General features: G+C 39.9%; 1 protein-coding gene across 2 annotated transcripts in view; it reads left to right on the plus strand.

The window, feature by feature from the left end:
* Nucleotides 1-5,438: 5,438 nt before the first annotated feature.
* The window catches only part of LOC110073403 (fer-1-like protein 4), a 71,947-nt gene continuing 58,141 nt past the window's right edge, over nucleotides 5,439-19,244 (plus strand). Inside the window, exons 1-8 of one of the 2 annotated variants that reach the window (XR_013545071.1) lie at nucleotides 5,439-5,636; nucleotides 9,499-9,554; nucleotides 11,933-12,021; nucleotides 13,139-13,238; nucleotides 14,780-14,871; nucleotides 16,797-16,838; nucleotides 17,972-18,127; nucleotides 19,093-19,153. Coding sequence is in view for 1 of the 2 variants with exons in the window: in XM_020782585.3 (XP_020638244.3) it covers nucleotides 5,558-5,636; nucleotides 9,499-9,554; nucleotides 11,933-12,021; nucleotides 13,139-13,238; nucleotides 14,780-14,871; nucleotides 16,797-16,838; nucleotides 17,972-18,127; nucleotides 19,093-19,153 (675 nt within the window). In the remaining variant the exon portion in view is untranslated. The remainder of the gene's footprint in view (nucleotides 5,637-9,498; nucleotides 9,555-11,932; nucleotides 12,022-13,138; nucleotides 13,239-14,779; nucleotides 14,872-16,796; nucleotides 16,839-17,971; nucleotides 18,128-19,092; nucleotides 19,154-19,244) is intronic. The other variant, XM_020782585.3, reaches the window with a different exon arrangement.

Consider the following 19,244-nt stretch of genomic DNA (forward strand, 5'->3'; position numbering starts at 1 on the left):
AAGTTAAAGTTTTTTGATTGACATTTTTTAAATCATCTGCACAATATGTATGGCTTTAAAGAGCAATAAACCCCTTGTAAACCAAATTTGACTTTGTTCTGACTTTTTTTTGCCCATAGGAACACATTTATTAGATTTTAATGCATTCCTATGGGAAAATGCGATTTGCAAGACGAATTTTCCGCAAGACAACATTAACCGCGGAACAAATTAAATTCGTCTTGCGAGGCACCACTGTATATTGGTAACAAATCCTGGAGATCGGATGGCTTCCTTGCATCAGAAACTGGGAGGAACACAGCTAGGAGCACCAGCTTGGGTCACCATGTAGTATTCAATCAAAATGCACTGAACCACTGCCCTGCTTCTCTTGTATGAAGTTTTCCTTGATAGAAAAAGGTGTGCAAGGCTTATGCACAGAAAATTACATGTGGGACGGACACATACACCTGTAAAATTCCATGGATGAAGCAAGGTCCTAGTACAACAGAAGTATTCTTGGGAAAACTGTTAATCTTTTCAGAATTAGTCTTTTGAATTAAGCAGTGTGTGTGCAGAATCAGTTAATGCCTGTAGTTTATCCACAAGAAAGTGAATGAAAAAAGGGTCTTCTGTGTTAGCGAAATTGTAAACAAAAATAAATGTAAGTATATACAGTGGTGCCTCGCTTAACGAGGGCACCGTATAGCGATGTTTCCGTATAGCGATCCCTTTTTCGGGATCGCTATACGGAAACATACCCGATCGTCGCAATAGGGAAACCCCACATTGCGAAGATCGGGTATTGCGGCGGCCATTTTGGAGCCGCCGAACAGCTGTTCGGCGGCTCCAAAATGGCCGCCGGAAGCCCGGAAATGGCTGCCGGAAGCCGTTTTCACGCCATGCCCTCGCTTAGCGAAGGCGCGAAAATGGCTGCCGGCAATTGGAATCCTCACTGAACGGGTAAGTAAGAAAGGTATTGGAACGCATTAAACTAAGTTTAATGCGTTTCAATACATTTTTCCCTACCCGTTTAGCGACGATTTCGCATAGCGAGGGTTAATCCGGAACACCACTGTAATTGCCTGTCAGTGGTATTAAACTGCACAACTGTCTTTCTCCATCTAATTTGACGTCTATCTGTTCTCAAAGGTGGTAAAACCTGCAGGAGAGTTCATTGATGGCTAATCTGATGCTGATTGGTGCTGTTCATTTTTTACTGTGTCTGCCTTCTTCCCTGGCTTCAGACTCTACCTTGACTTTGGGAGTGGCTGGAATGTTGAGGCACAGCATGTTTGTAGCCTAAGGGTGCTGTGATTTTGTTTTTCTTTCAAGGCTACATTGTGAACCTGTGGCAGAAGTGGCATATGGAGCCAATTACTTTGATCCGAAGTCAAGCGCTTGTATTTCCCACGGATCTCACTGGGCCTCTGGTTATCAATTTAGCACATGGTGGGCTTATTCCACTATACTTGCAAAAAAGCATAAGAGGATGGAAATGTAATGCTGTCAAAATCTCTGATGTATGGGATATTCCTATACAGCCATAGGAAACAAATGGTTATGTTGTATCCTACAACTTATATTTCTTGGTGAAAGTCCAAATATAAGCAAGAACTCTGTAGCAATATATTTGTGAAGATTGTTAAATAAGAGAGGAGTCCAGTTGCCATGACTGAACTTCCAGACAAGCTCTCTCTGCTAGTTCATTTCCTTGTTTGCAGTTTAGTGTATGTAAAAGTCCTGACATCGCCCTTCAAATAAATCACATACACCCATGAGCTATACTTTTAATAGTCTTCGAATCTAGAGCAAGAAATAAAGAAGTGACTAAGGTTTTCATTCTGTGCCAGACATAAATCACTACTGCTCAGTTCTGAAAAGGAATGGGTTTCTTATTTTAAAAATCTATTGATCAATCCCAGTTCAATACAATTACTTCCTTGGGGTGGGAAAAAATGTAGTTAAGAGATAAGGAGGTGAGCAAGCAAAATACATCGAAGACACGAGGTCCTCAAAGTTTGTAAGTGATGAGATTAACCTGTGGATTTGTAAATTGCAACGCTGGCTGAAAATCTGTTGGCATAACTATGCCTATGGAAGAAGGTTTATGATGGCATCAGAAGGACATGATTTTTCTAAATTAAACATTTCCTATTTCTGGGTCACAGATCTTGTATCCTTTTGACAAGTGAGAGCCATAGGACAGGTAGAGGAAGTCTTTATACCTAAAATCATTTCTGCATGTATGACGTTACTTGCGGTGGTGATTGTTGGTACCGTAATTAAATAATTCATCCTCCTATCTTATGGTTTTCACATTATGAAAAGAATTACACAGGAGCAGTGAAAGCTGCGGGACAGAAGTAGGAAGTGTTTGACTCCATCACCCCCAAATTACCCCCCACTGATGACATCACCAATCTTTGCAGGCATAGTTAACGCCAATTGGGTTTCAGCCAATGGACAAGACAGAGTCGACTTTATTTTAAAATAACATTTAACTCTTACATTTTATTTTAAAATGTATCCTTCCCCCCATATATGCAAGTTCTCTACTTCTACCATTATTTTTTCCCATCAGCCTAGAAATGGCATCTGACACAGAAATGGCAAAACAGTCCTTCAAGCCTGACAGAATGGGGTAATGACTGTCCCTATAACTCCCCATCACAGTGTACTGAACTCTGACGTGAATTTATTTATTTATTTATTTATTTAATTTATACCCCCGCCTATCTGGCCCACCAGACCACTCTATGACATGGAGGACATCAGCTTGGTACTCTCAGGTCATTCACCTACCTAGTGTCCCACACTGAGGAGGGAATTGGACATTAAGGAAAATAAGTTTATACTCAGCCCATTTGTTCTTGCAGAAAGGAATTTCCTCACTGATATGTACCTCAGCAATCAGACTTGTAAATTAAAAACATTTGTTTACATTCTAATGACCAAACACAAAATGAGACTAAATATAAAGTTAAGAAATTATATGTTATGTCATGCCAAACAGATATTTCACCACCTGAGAGAGGACTGCCTCTAAAAACATTCAGTATGTAATCTAATTAAACATAACATTAATTTCCATTCTGAAGGAAATCAACCCTGAGCACTCACTGGAAGGGCAGATCCCGAAACTGAGGCTCCAGTATTTGGCCATCTCATGAGAAATCTCCCTGTAAAAGACCCTGATGTTGGGAAAATGTGAAGGCAAGAGGAAAAGGAGACAACAGAGGACAAGATGGTTGGATAGTGTCATCAAAGCTACCAACATGAATTTGACCAAACTATGGGAGGCAGTGGAAGACAGGAGGGCCTGACGTGCTCTGGTCCATGGGGTCACCAAGAGTCAGACACGACTGAACGACTAAACAACAACTTTAATTTCATCTTAATTGCTCCTCTTTTCCAGCTATTAATGGTGCAGAGTCATATTTTAAGTGAGTGAACCAAAAGAAAGCTTAGAAAGCATGGTTGGAAAAGCAAGCAGAAGAGTGGGCTGCTGGAAGACTGGTGATTGAGTGTACTAGAAACCTGTGTTGCTTGATAAAAATTCTCTCAGGTATATAAGGATCTAATGGTTGTTGTGGGTTTTTCGGGCTTCTTGGCCATGTTCTGAAGGTGGTTTTTCCTAATGTTTCGCCAGTCTCTGTGGCCGGCATCTTCAGAGGACAGCAAAGTTTGCTGTCCTCTGAAGATGCCGGCCACAGAGACTGGCGAAATGTTAGGAAAAACCACCTTCAGAACACGGCCAAGAAGCCCGAAAAACCCACAACATCCATTAGATCCCGGCCGTGAAAGCCTTCGCGAATACATATATAAGGATCAGTTACCTCCACATGACATACTAGGGCTTTTGCACTCTTGTGTGCAAATCTACAAATATTCCAGGTCACACAGCATTAAATCAACACTTCATTAAATCAACATAGCTAACTACTTGATGATCTATTCTATTCAAAGACAGAAAAATATTTTTAATAAATAACAAACATTGCTGAAACTCCAAGGTCTGAAAGATGGGAATGTGTTGGGTGGCTTTCAAAGAGGAGTCCCTGCTTTACTGTTTCGGAAGCTATAGGGAACCAGGAATTGTAATCAGGTAAGTGATTCGACTTGTGGAGGAAGCCTGGCCTGCTCTTTCATGGCATCTGTTCAGCACCAGAACCAAGCAAGGTTAGGGAAAACTGATGCATGGTCCTGTGTGAAAGATTTTGTGTGCAAATTCTAGTTCCCAAAACCAAACCCTTAGACTCAGCATTTGGTTAGACCAGTGGTTCCTAGTCTTGGGTCCTGAGATGGTCTTTGACTTCATCTCCCAGAAATCCTGGCCAGCACAGCTAGTATTGAAGGCTTGTGGGAAGAAGATTTACATAAATTGTCCCAATCACAATAAGCCAAAATACAGAGCCAGTCCCTTGAAGGAAAAAAACAGCAAAAGTTTCAGAGCCACAGTGTAACTGAAATCATTTGCAGCTCATTAATCTGCTCCCACCTCCCACTCCACCAACAGAATGAGACTTTTTTCCTTTGGACACTTAATGGAAAACTGACTGTTAAGGAAGGGGCTTTTAACAATGTTTTTTTCTATGCAATTTTAAATTCCATTTAATTTAAGTTTGTTTTGAAAGTACCAATTGTTTGTTTGTTTGTTTATTTCATTTCATTTATACCCCACCTATCTGGTCAATTGCGACCACTCTAGGTGGCTTACAACACAAAATTCTGTTGTCAACAGACCTTATCTCTTGAAATGAGAAACCCAAGTTCAGAAATCACCGCTTGGCTTCTAGGTTGGTCAGTGTTTTAATGTTATATTATGTTTTTACTACCTTGAATCCTTACTCTGGGAGAAAGTTGCAATACTGAGCCCTATTGTGGAGAGAATGCTGGTTTTAAAGTTTAAGCAGAAGGAAGGAAGGAAGGAAGCACAGCAAATGTCTGAGGGAAAAACAAACTTCTATACCACTCAGGTAATTAACCTTTATGTCACTAAGAAAAGGAAGCAAACACAATCTTGGAATGAACCATGAGGTGAGTCACAGATCTTCCACCTATTCTGTCAACAGACAAAAGAGCAAAAGAGAGGGAAAACACAAGCTGTGAGAAATACTGTTTGTGGAACCCAAGCAGAAATCCTGGTGCTTCTAAATAAATTAACTGGCTGTTAAGGTGGAGATATACTGCTGTCAGCATGATGCAGTTAATATAAAGAATGGGAAGGTCATCTGTAGAGAGAGGTGGAACCCCACAAATACTGATCAAGGTTTATTGTAAGGGGGAAGTGGGAGCAAGTAGTGAATTGCATTTGTTACGAAGCAGCCTTTTTAAAGAAAAGCAAGCTTCCTGGACTTTCGGGGGGGGGGGCAGAGTAGACTTAGTGCCTGCCTATTTCATATGGATTTGTAGATATTATTGGATATTGTATGACTTGCAGGTGGGGTCTGGGCAGCCAAACCTGCTGGGTGAGTCCCAAAGATTGACTCACTGAAGCGACAGGTGGAGCAGGAAAACAGCAGGAGCAGCCGTTACACCTGGTCAGCACTGCTGCGAGCTGAGCTCTGGCCGCACCATGGCCCTGAGTATCAGCATCAAGAGGGTCACTCAGCTGCCGGGGACTGGAGAGAGGCAGGTGCATGTCAGCTTCCGAGGTGCGGAGTGTGGGAAAAGTGGGCAAAAGGGAACTACTGTGGCTGGTCTTGGGAAAGAGTGAGTTAAGTCTTGGGACTGGGGAGGGGGAAATGGAGAACTAAGAGTCTAGGACACAATCTGCTTCAAGATAGCATGATGCTGGGAAATGATATGTGTACCAGGGCCTGAAGTGCAGCATCCTAATTATTTTTCTTTTAGCAGTTAATAGTACAGTCTGCAAAAGAATGTTATTCTCATTGCAAAGGGGACACCCTTTTCCTTAATTTCTCTTTCATTTCCTATATCTTTAAGGTTATATACGCTTGTTATATATGCTGTTCTCCTACTTGTTTTGTCATGAAAATAATGTGTGTGTTCAGACACCCACCCACCTGTAACTGAGGACTCCTTTGTACATGCTAAATCTTTGGTACGGACAACACTGCCCTTTAGGGAGTCATATACATCTGTGTGTATAATATTACACAAGACAAACAAATGTATGTCTGTGTTAGCACTGTCCACCAACTAGGGTTTCCCAAAGCACATAGACGCAGTGAGATAGTCAAGTGTAGATTCACTGCATGCAACACTAGACACTAATCTGATTCCACTTACTATTGGAAAATGAAATAGGTATATAGTATAGCAAATCCATCCTGTGCAAACCAGCCTCAGAATTTGTTTTCTCTCACAACGGAAGCATGTCTTACATTTTCCATTCACTTGGGAATTACTTCCCAGTATAGCTACTTAATACTGGTGACACAATTTGGAGGGAGAATCCAGAGGCTAGTATACAAGGTGAGACTAAACCGCCATATCCTTTTGCTTGGGAATGACACCAGTTGAAGTCAGCTGGGTTTATTTCTGAGTAAATACATGCAGGACTGTACTGTAATTGCTTAGAGGGACAAGATTTAACATTGGTTTGAGAACAGAAGAAGACTATTGAGACCAGTGCTTCTAAACCTAACCCAGACACAGTGAGATAATTGACTTCAACCTGCCTGTGAGATGCTGGGATTCTTCATATATTCCAGTGTTCCTTCAAGATTACTTATTTTCAAGAAAACTGTACATGAAGCCAGTATGTTACTGCTAATTAATAGGATTTCTATAACTGATCATTTAGCATTCACCAGTGAGCCTACTCTCATTGGGATTACCAGTGGGATCCTCAGTAAAGTGACTTTCACTTCATACTAAGTATGTTTGAGTTACCAGAGCATCCCAGATCCTTTGATCCAGAGGCTGCTCAGTGCTTCCAATAGCCCGAGAATTCTTCTCATCCTTTTGCCACCAGCAATTAGATATCATCATGACTATCCAAAATATTTTAGCTCTGTGTTATGTGCTTTACAATTTCTTGGTCTTTATTTATTTTTCATCGGTTACTCTCTCAATTAAAAAAAAAGTAACATCCTGAAATAAATCCAGGTTAAAAATGTTTAACTTCTCTGTTCACAGAAATATTTCTCTTGTAATATTTTTGCTACCCTTTCGTTTCCTCTTTGTTCTTTATTTAAATCTAGCTTCTCGCCAGTAGTTGTTGACTCAGTAGCTCATAGCAGTCTGGTATCCATTTTGTACATTCCACTGCGGTGAAATATTTACTGCAGAAATATTTGTCTAGAAGTGTAAGTTAAGAGGACACTTATCTTTTCTAGCAACCTGTCGTTCCCATCCCCTATGTCATTTTCTTTTTGTATACGCCCAGAAATCTTGTCTCTCCTTGTTTTCTCTTGTTCTGAACATTACAACCTACAGTGGCTTCTAATACTACAGTTACTACCTCCATACTATTTATACGGGGAGATTGTTTTGCTTTGGAGCAAAGTTAATTATATACAGAGATCTAATATTGTAGTGCATTAAAACCTCAGATCATCATATGTAGTTTAGACTTTTGCTTTCACATCTTGGAAAACCATTTAACTATTTCTCCCTCTTAGATATATTATAGCATAACTAAAAGGATAACAATGCAGTGTGTAGTGGTTAGAGTGTTGGACTTGGACCAGGCAGATTCTGCTTCAAACTTCTGCTCAGTTGGAAAGCTTACTTGGTGGTGTTGGACCGGTCACTATCAATTATATCAAGCAAGTGATTAAGATCAGAGAGGGGCTGTGGATTGCAAGACAGGAAGATGAATTACAGTACAGTACTGAGAACAGGATGAATTAAGTTGTTAGAAATAATGTTTATTACTGTTCCTCAGATGACTGTTTGTTCTGGATATTGTCTTGTTACATAAATATATGGGCAATATCCTGTTGCCTAGTTTCGCCTACACAATTAGAGTGATGTCACTGGCAGCGGCAGATTGCCATTAACTAAAAATCCCAATACAATTTGCATGTAACAAAAATAGAAAAAGGAAGTCTTTAATTAGTGGCATTCTGCCCCTGTCAGTGAAAGTCGCTTCCATTGCACAGGTGGAGCTATGTAACAGGATACTGGCCAATGTGCATTAAAATCTTTAAATGTTTAAATGTCTATACACCGGCCTGGGTGATCTAAAAGTCAGTTGAGCTCACTCCGCATTCCAGCACTGAGATATATAAACAAGGTCAGAAAGAATAATTCTGATGCTATCTAGAAATCAGCAGATGTTGGCAGCTGGGGTTTTGGGTAGTCTGAGAAAAGGTATGGACTCAGGGACCTCTAGGGAAAAGAAGATCTCTTGATCTGTCAGAAAGGTATGTGTTCAAACAAGTATTTAGACAAAACACAAAACAGAATAAGGTACATCTGGCTTCCTCAAAGTAGATTAATGCTATGTGTTCTCGCTGTACAACAGCAGAAGCATTATTATTTTTTTCTGTTAACTGGTTTATGGCAGACCTATGAATTAATCACCTCCAAAGAGTCCTGTCATTAACATCACTCCTTAGATCTTGCAAATGCCTGGCTTCCTTTCTTGACTCAACCCATCTCATGTTAGGTCTTTCTTTTTTTTCCTGCCTCCAACTAGTGAGTCTTGATTCTTTTCATTACATGCCCAAAGTACGATAACCTCTGTTTAGTCATTTCATTTTCTACAGAGAATTCTGATTTCATTTGCTCCAGAAACCACCTATTAGCAGGAGTATAGAGGTTGCTTTATCAAGGCATATAGTGCCCTTTCAAGGTTACTCAGATGCATGGCAACTGATGATTACACTGCCTGACACAAAAGGTGTCTGGATCTGCTTCCCATATATGTGTTAGTAGTAAAGTGACCAAGGAAGTGGTGAGTCAAAAAAAGAAAAGAAAAAAAAGAAAAAAGAAAACAAACAAAAAGACATAGATGAGAAAATCACAGTTTCAGCCAAATTAATCCAAGTCAATAAAGTTGTTAAATCATTATTTGGATAAGACGTAGTTGGATATTTCGAAAGACATTTTCAGACTCTTGAAAAAAATTATTTCCTGATGTATGATTTGTAGCAAGAGTTTTGTATAGAATGATCTAGTTTTTTTTACTGTGGATGCCAAGAAATTGTAATCCTCCAAATGTTGTTGGAGTACAATATCTACCAGCCCTAGACAGCATGTGAAGAAAGATGATAACTTCAATCCACCAAAATCTAAAGACAAAACAGTAGCCATACTGTTTGATGGAAGAGAGCATTGTCCACCATGCTACTCCATAACAGTGGGTGGGATATAAGATTAGTTAGATCATGCCAAAGAGGAGGCTAAGTAGCAAACTAGGTGCAGTTTATTGTAACTCTGGTAGCCCCACCCTCTGTCCAAACAACCCCGGGGGGGCATTAGCAATCATTGTCTAAAGGGCCACACACTCCCCATCTACTGCATTTTTGGAAGATGTGTACTGCGTGACAATGTATATACTCTCCGCAGCAAGAGACAGCAATTGTTGTATTTTGTTCCCAGGCTTCACACAGAAGACAAAGAAGATACGCTGTGGTCAGGAAGCAGTCTTCGGGGAGGTAAGAATGCATCACACTCTGCTGAAACCCAATGCTTTCAGTCATGTTTGGACAGCATGTGTTTATGAATGTTACTTCAGGACAAACTTAATTTCTTTAACAGAGCAAAATAATATACTAAGGTTGGTATCATGTAAAGTAGTTTGATGTGGCTGAAGATATATGCTGTTAACAACATCACCTTGTTCTACCATGCATTCTATCCTTTGTTAAATCATATAAAGTTACTTTTTTTTTTTTACAACAAACACAGTTCCTCCATTCATACATTCAACTTGTATACAGTACTGCCCTATAGTGCATAGCACTCTCTGGGCAGTTTGCAACTTATCAAAACATAATTACAGACATACAAACAAACAGGAAAATGCAGTAAATACAAAAACAAATAAAAACCCTGTATCTAGCTGAATAAATAAAAATTGTATTTAAATAAATTAAACAAATTTAAAACAAATTTGAACATCCCAATAAGTAAAATACTAATGAAAGGCAGCTTTATATAATTTGGTTTTAATTAACTGCCTGAAAACTGAGAGGGATGGTGCCTGATGAACTTCTGTAGGAAATTTATTCCGGAGGAAAGGGGTCACAACCAAGAAAGAATGATTCCAGATCATAACTCTTTTAGCTTCCTTAGGTGTCATGATTTTTAACATCAAGAACTGTAAGAAGTGGGTGGAACAGGTGGCATCTGGCTGCAGAGGTTGGGAATTTGATTTCCCACTTTCTCTCCTTGACAGGGCTGGGCTTGATCCATAGAGTCGCTTCCAGCTCTGCAGTCCTAAGATTATTTTGCAGGAGTGACATTCTGACAAGTATTGAGGTCCTAAACCATTGAAGGCTTTATAGGTCCTAGGCGGCACCTTGAATTGGGCACAGAGAGTCAATGAAAGTGTGCAAAACTGGGACATGTGTTCATATCTGCTGGTACCACTAATCAGTCTAGCCACATTTTGGACCTGCTGAAGTTTTTGTATCATCTTCAAGGGCAGCCCTACATAGAGAGCATTACTAGTCGATTTTACAAATTAATAATGCATGGACCACCATTGTGAGGCATTTCTTATCCAGGTCGAGGTGTAGGTAGGCAATTGGCCAGTTCATAAAAGGCACTCTTGGCCACAGCAGATATTTACACCTCCATATAGAGAGTTGTGTCCAAGAGCATTCCCAAATTGTGAACCCGGTCTTTCAGGGGAAGTGTAACCTCATCTAGAGTAATTTCCTCTAGCCAGTTGAACGGTCCATCCAATATTAGTATTTCTGTCTTATCTGGATTCAGTTTCTGTTTGTTGGCCCTTATTTCCATTTGATTTCTTGTGAGTAGCTTTGTATAGATATTAAAAAGCATTGGGGAGATGGGCAATCCCTGAAGGATGTCATGAAGGAGTCCCCAAGGGAAATAAACCCCATCCCCCAGCTGTACCAATTGAGATCAGCAGTCAAGAACGGACTGGAACTTGTATTCGTGAATACAAGGACTGGAACTACTGAAAAATAGAGACCCAAGTCCTAAAAATCAAAGGCCATCTCAGAAGGATACCATGGTTGATGGTATCAAAGGCTGCAGAAAGACCCAGGAAGATCAGCAGGGTTGCACTCCCCCTGTTCGTCTCCCTTAGGAGATCACCTTGCAGGATGACCAGTGCTGTTTCAGTTCCATGGCATGGCCTGAACCCCAATGAAAATGGGTATAGGTTCTCTGTATCCTCCAAGAATTCCTGCATCTGGTTGGCTACCACCCTCTCAATCAATTTGCTCATGCATGGAATACTGTATTGGCAATGGAACTATAGTTATTAAGATCAGCTATTGCTAAGTTTAGGTTCTTTGGAAGATGCTTTTTAATTGTTTCCTTTAAATGGGAGGATAAATGATTATCCCATAGAGACATATTAATGATGTATGTAGTCCATTCCATTGTTATTTACTTTGCTGATGTTTAGAGTAGACTTTGGTCTAGATGGGCAGGATATAAATTTAATAAATAAATAAATAAATAAAATTTCGAGCCACGAAGGTCAAGGATCTAGGGCTTTGCTGCGTGCAAGTGCTTTGTCTACATCCTCAGGCCTTACTAACTGAAACTGGTCCAATTTAACTGACTATATCGTGCATTGGACATCTCCTTCAGATCTACTGGTCCTGACAGAGGCCTTCAACCTAGATCTACAATGGGATATCAGTAATTTGCCATTGTCAGCTGTAAAATGTAAAAAATTGTATGAAAGCAATCAAGAGCAATTAAAGACTGACACATGCACTACTCACAGATTTGTAGCATTTAACACTGCATACAAGATAAAGAATTATCCAATATGCAGGCCTTGGCGAACTTCCCAGTATTGATTCTGCTGCTCTTTTTCACTTTTTAGCTCTTCCGCTGGCCACATTATGGAAAACTTATCGCAGAAGAGATGCTGATTATTAAAGTTTACAACTGCAGTAAGGTATTTAGTAATAGGTAGGTTCATATTTCTTTCAAGTGAGCTTTTTGAGGTGCTTGCCAAGTGCTGGCTTTGAGGGAGAGTGCTTGGTTCATATGTCAGAGCTCAGAGATTTTTTCATGTTTTGGATTGCAACTGCTAGACCCATAGCCACTTCAAAGCAGCTTGGGATTCAAAGCTGTTTTCCAAGCTCTGAATATTGTCACCAATGTTATGGTTATGAAACCAAAGTACACCTCCACTGCAAAGATCTTATTGTTGTATTTAGTCTCTGTGAATTGCATTCTTTATGATTTGACAAATTTATACTGAACACTACCTGGCCAATCGAGATTCAATGAAGCCGAGGACACACTCTTGGCTTCAATACCAGCAGGACTAAATGTAGGCAATTTGAAAGTCAGAATACAGCAAACTGGCTAAACAAAACCTGGATTAAGGAACTATCCTAAACTGATTTAATAGATTACTAGCCCATTACTATATTTTCCTTCAGTTACGGTCACATACTAATATTCACTTGGGCACACATTGGGTAGCCATTACCACTCTTGGATATCCACTAACAGATAAATAATGCCTATAACTTCAGTGAAAAGGTATTAAGACACACCACATGCAGGAACAGTAATGGCAAGGCAACCAAGTCTTCCAGAAGTTAAACCTCAGTAAAGTTTGCATGCACTGCTGCTCTGTTTGCATGTAACATCTATCTGTACATGGCAAAAAGTTTCATTCCTAGCAATTCATTACATGCAGAAAAGGAGAAAGCTTCAAGTGGTACTTACAGTACATTCTTCCTTCTCCAACCTGGTACTGTTCACAAATGTCCAGAATCCCTGCAGGACACCAGGATGGAGATGGTTGTTTAAATCACTTTCTCTGAATGCTGAGGTCTGAAAAAGAGCCTACAGTATTGTATATTCATTATACCTTGACCGATAGAAATCCTAACAGACAAATGTACATAGGTGAATATATATATGCCTACATATAAACAAAGATAGACTTTCTTGGCACTTGAAATGTGTAGTTAGCAGCTCATACATATGGTTGTATTCATTCATTAACCTTCTCATTTCTCCTGCTATATTCTAGCACTTTATTCCAGTATTGCTTGTTGTTTCATTGTAGATTACTTGGTACTTTAATTATCAGTCTTCAGCAGTTGGTGACATCTGGACGACTAAATATCCGAGAGGCTCTCGTGGACAAAAACCATAGTATCACTGGAGTAAGTAATTTGGATGTTATCTTCACCCTAATTTACTTGAAAACCACCAGTGAGATGGCACTGAGCTCTCGGGTAGGACTTGAAAGGGAATAATTGAGGGTCAAACTATACAAGACACCACCTTCACAATTAGAAGGTGGTAAAAAGTTAGCACTCCAGAAACACATTCCTTCAAAGCCTCTATGCTTGAATAACTAGACTTGCAAAGACTGTGTTTACCTTATTATGAACAATCATAAAAAGCAAACTAATTTGCTAATCTGTGGAGAAGAGGAAAACAGGCATTTTATCAATTAAAGAAGCTCCTCTTCTAGAATCATAGAATAATTGAGTTGGAAGGAGCTTGTAAGAACATCAAATCCAACCCCCTGTTTAATGCAAGAATCCAAAACAACAAATCTAACGAAGAGAGTCTGCAAGAATTTTTATTGGGGTTACAAAGCTGGCACTACAATACATTGGCTAAAATCTTTTTTCTTAACATTGTAAGTTGCACTTGAGTAGGCATGGAATCAGTGGAGATTTGGCATATCAGCTGCTCCATAAGTTCCATTGATTCAAATTGTCCTGTTCCAGCTGTGACAGATTATGTGATAGTACAACAAAGTAAGATTTTTATGAGGTTTCTTAGGCTGAAAAGCTAGGTATCTATGATAAATTCTGGGAGGAGAGCCTTTGCTTTGCTGCTTTATTTATTCCCTCACAGGTTGATTAAAATAGCAGAACATGTAACGGACTGTAATTCTACCACTTCAACTATAATTGGGGGATTATATGGCTGACACACCTGTCCTCAGCTCAGTGCTAAAAATTCCCAATACACAGAAAATGAAATGTCCGGAAGCAAAGATTCTAGCCTAACCTGTTCTTTGGCATGCTAGCTTTAACAGCGTATTTCCCTCATGCGTAAGCATGAAAGAAGCATCTGAAGAAAAAAAGTTGTATCACTGAGGAATCACACTATGCAATATGTGGCTTGTATTTTATATCAGCCCACTTAGAATAGCTGTTGCCAGGGCTGGCCAAATACATCTGACTGCCCAAGAATAAATAACACCTTCTCTCCCCCCGCCCTCCCATCAAGGTACATGTAATCTGAAGCCAGCCAAGTTATTTTGCTGCAAGAAGTAAAAAAAATCAGGTCAACTCTGCCCTTCCCTGGCAGTAAAGACACAATACAATGCATAACCTTTTACTGCTCTGTTACTACTTTTACAGTCTGCTGCTTGAGGCAGCTGGCTCGCTCTGCCTGACGGGAGAACCAGCCCTAGCTTCTAAATACTTCTACATATAGTCAATCAACACAAACCAGTGGAATAGCACTACATTGCTGAAGTAACTTTGTTCACTGTTATTTTCTCCCTCTTTTCTTCCTTTTGTGTGTGTACTGATTCTTATTTCTGCAATGTTTAAATCATAGAAATGTACATATGTATGCATATATTTTCATAAATGTATACCCTGTTCAGAATAAAGCAAAACAAACACAATAAAAACTGCCAGGATAGTTTGCAAACAATAACTATGATCTTCCTATACAGATATATGTTGAACTAGAACTGCGATACCAGCCTCCTGATGGCGCTGTGGGAACATGGGCTGAGGAGGATTTTGTCTATCAGATGAAAGACAGGTATAGAGAATTATACTCCAATTTCAGCAAAACTGACATTCCTGCAAGGCCTGTGTATTCTTGATTCTACTGTTAGCAGCATGGAATTGTGGGGTTTTATTCATCACAGGATGGCTTTATTGGACTGACAGGCTGAACAATAAGGACATACTAAAGCAAATGAATAAAGACCAAGAGATAGTCAAACTCATGATCTAGGGCTCATGAAAGTGCAAACTGAGATGAGTAACAACTCTGGGCCATATGATACTAATCCTTGAAAGAGGAATCATCACAGTTAAAGATGATATAGCATTGCTTTGGAAGTAATTGCCCCATAGCAGTCTCTTTGAACTGCTAATCTGAAGAATTCTGATGACAAAGCAATGCTGGTGACATCAAACCAAGAGGGACATGCTTTACTTTAGCTGGTGTGGAGCTTGCAGCTCACAGTCCTGGCTGCCAACAGAAACTTGGGGGACCTGCAGCAACTTCTCAATGCATTGCAGAGGCAGTATGGCACAGCACTCACAGATGCCTGTTCGATTGACAAGTGAGGATAATAAGAGGGGGCTGGTTTTAAAGTATCTTGGGAGCTGTACAGCTGGAAACATTTTGAGTGCAAACCCTCATAAATCCTTTTTTCAAAGCAAGAAACAAACAAATGAACAAAAGCTCTGGAAGAGCTTTAGAAATCTTTGACACATCCTATTTGCTCCATTATTTATCACACTGGCAACTTGACTCGGACTCATCTCAGGGATTTCAGGGGGAGGGGACTTGTGACTTGACTCTTGACTTGGACTCATTTGTCCGAGTTGCATAGTTGAGTCCTTATGGGCTTCCCTACCTCCTGCTGCCACTGCATCTTCAGAGACAACAAGCCCGGCTTCTGGAAGGGAAGTCAGCCTGCTGTCTCTGTGCATGTGCTGGCCTGGCTTCCCTATCTGCACCTGCACCCCTCCCCCCCGGGGGGCACATATCAACTCGAGACTTAGATTCGAGGCTTTGGAGTTGGATTCCAGTCTGACAATTTACACTCAGAATCAGGATTCACACCGAAAAACCTGGACTCAGTATTGGGAGTCCCTGCTTTTAACTCCATCTGTTATCTCAAAGAGGCCCAGTTTCTTTGGGGCATGTGCAATTAGAACTTGCATGACATCAGCTGTGATGTCATCTGTGCCCCAATGCAGAATAGGGCTGCCTCTCCCAACATAGTTGCATCTCTCCACCTGCTTCATGCCTGGCAGAATCAATATAAAACACTGTTTTATTCTGCAAGAAAAAAAGAATGCTCTTTCATGTTTCCCACACCTATTTCCTTCCTTTGTAGTTATGAAGGGATTTCTCTGTCTCTCATTGCCCATTTAAGGACAGGACTTTTGTATTTCCAATCAAAGGGGTAGAGACAAGTGGAGGAGGAAAGGAGGAGATGTATTAGAGTGTGGAAACTCAATTCAGATTACATTCAAGCAAAAATTAAAAACCATTATGAAAGCTTGGAGTGAGTCATTCCAAATCTATGGGGAAAAGGGACCATAGTTCCAGCCCTTAATGATGTGAGCCACATATTTTTTTGGATGAACCCTTCATTATTGAGTTCTTCTATATTAACTTGTTTCTTTGGGATTCACTCAGACAATCTAGAATATTAATTTACAAATCATTGCACTTCTGTATTTTCCACCTCTCCTTCTATCTTCTCAGTGACATGATTTCTGGCTCCACTCACTCAGGTGAAAACAGACATATGCTAACCAGGTTGTATGTAATTCTTTTGACCATCCTGCTTTTCAACTGATCACAAAAGAGCAGTGTCTCAGGAAACTCACAGTTCTTGAGTACAAGAAAGATCAGTCAGAACAAACTGGGTAAAAAGCTATTTATACAACCAACATGTTCTTACTTTTTATAACCCATGACTCGTTTCTGTTTTCCTACAGTTCAGAGATTATTATCCGCAATCCTGGATTTGAAGAACTGGAGTAAGTGGCCATTTTTCTACTTTGCAGCCCGATATAATGAGTTGCTCTTCTGGCAAGTCAAATGTGTGGGATCATTTAAAGACTTTTGCCTTAGTGCAATGCAGCCTTGTACTTTTGCTTTGAGTCAGTTTGGATCACAATAACAGGACAGCACTGGAGATCAACACTGCAATGTTGGTGACTACCATATTGATCCAATGGAAGCATAGTGGTGACACACAGAATGGCTATATGTCACAGTAAAGAGTGTGCACAGTGGTGTGTATGATGCACGTCCAGGCTAGCTTTTTAGCAGAGTAAAGGAGCTGCCTCAGGTGGCAGATGATGAGTGGTGTGAGTCATGGCAAGGTGCTGAAGGAAAGAATAAAAACAAAAAACAATGACCATGGCTGGTCAGTTGTGGTGGTGCTGGTGGGAATGATTCTGCTGAATCTTTCTTCAACATGGGTTAGGGGTAAAGTGTTGCCCACCATATCTGACAACCTTCTTATGATGGAAGCAGAGGTAGATATAAATGTGGCATATCCTAAGAATTATGCAGCTATGACTGCAAGAACCATATACTGTATAAGATTCAGAGCTCAAGCCTATGCACCTGTACTTCCAAACCTCCTGTGTTGGGCAGGAAGGTCTGAAGAGAGACATAACTGCATTTAACAGTCCTTCCCACAATAAGAAGTTCCACATAATCAGCATTATGAATCATAGGGAGAAGTGCAATCATGTTGAGCCAATGGTGGTTACTATCTCTCTTCATTATTATATGTTGGAGAGTAGGAGAAGGGGTGGTACACATGTCTCTCTTTGCTTCTAATTCAAGAGAGCTAATGTCTTAGTAGGTATCAGTGGGAAAGATGGATAGATGATGAAATCTCTTGCAGTGAAATCCGTGATTGAAAGTTATTCACTGGTTAATAATAGTTGTTACAGTAACATGATCATCTTGTTCATAATCAAGACAAAATAATATGCAGTGTTGATTATATTGAATAAAAATTTATGGTTTTCTTTCAAATACAGAGAAAGCAGGATTATAAATGGCGTCAGAAGGATAAAAGTACTGCACACCAAAAAAGATCACCGGTTTCTTATAGTTCCCTTTGTATGTAACTAGAATGCTTGTGTGTTAACAGTGAAGCTGATGTGAAACGTGCTGCTGATCTGGACAGGAAGGCTGCGGTGCTTGGCAGGAAACTTGTCAAAGGACTGGAGACTGATGATGATGAGGATGATTATTATGATGTATCTGACATGGAGTTCTCGGGCATTGTCTTTAGCCCCGTTAAGAGGTACATTTGTGAATTCCCTTTCTGTTTAAGTGGCAATGTCTGGTGATATTTTCATGAAACACTGAAATAAAAGTTCATTTACTGTATTAGGAATTTATTCTGCTCTGCTTTGCGAGACCACAGGAAATATACATGGTCCTTACATGTTTACCTTCTTCAGCCAGCTTGCCTACAATGGCTCTGTGCAGCAGATTAACTGAAAAACGAAGTCCCCAGGACTACCTGTGAGCCTTTTGCATGGAAAGGGATTTGAACCAGATTTTCAGAGTCAGCAGTGCAACTGCTATATCACACACACTTTTTTATATGTTTCAGAATTACACCTTGAATATAAAATTATTGGTGTTTTTGAATTTATTTTCTTAAACATCCAATCTGAAGAGAAACCAGACTATATCAGAGTATTTCTTAAACATGAAATTTAAAATATTTAATAATAATAATTTTAGAACTGCAAAGTTGTAAGGTACTCCATGAATCATTGAGTCCAGCTTCTGTCAAGGAGGCACAGTGGGGAATCAAACTCCCAACCTCTAGCTCCACAACCAGAAGCTTAAGCCGCTGAGCTATACAGCAGTTTATACCACACTTTTTCTTTTTGGAAATTAAAAATTTGCTTTCTCCCATTATCCTTCCCACTGAAACTATTATCTTAATAGACGATAAATTCCCATGCAAAAAGGCCTAGCAAGACTTCGAAAATTATCTTGCTCTCTACATAGACCTTCTGTTTCCACAAATTATAGCTCCCAGACTTTGATTTTGCAGTGGCTGAGGAGATGTGTGTTATTTTTATTTTTCTGTTTTTTTTAGCATTTTGAGAGGACAATGTACAGCTATTACTGCTCATTCTGGAATACAGTTTCACTTATGTTCATTCCTGGTCCGCATTCCAGAAACAAAATAATAATTCAAAGGAAGTGGAATTGTTATAGCGTTTAATTAGTGCTGTATTTCCTTTACAGCCGTTCCAGAATCTTCTCTAAGTCAGAGCTGCATTCTGCTCCTAGACCACGAAGTTTCCAGGTATAATTCTTGCTCCTCTTACTATAAATCAGGAGTACACAAACTTTTGGCCTAATGGGCTGTAGTCAGTGTTGGCTCCCTGTGATTAACA

Source organism: Pogona vitticeps, chromosome 4 (genome assembly GCF_051106095.1).
Source record: "Pogona vitticeps strain Pit_001003342236 chromosome 4, PviZW2.1, whole genome shotgun sequence".
Classification (NCBI taxonomy): domain Eukaryota; kingdom Metazoa; phylum Chordata; class Lepidosauria; order Squamata; family Agamidae; genus Pogona; species Pogona vitticeps.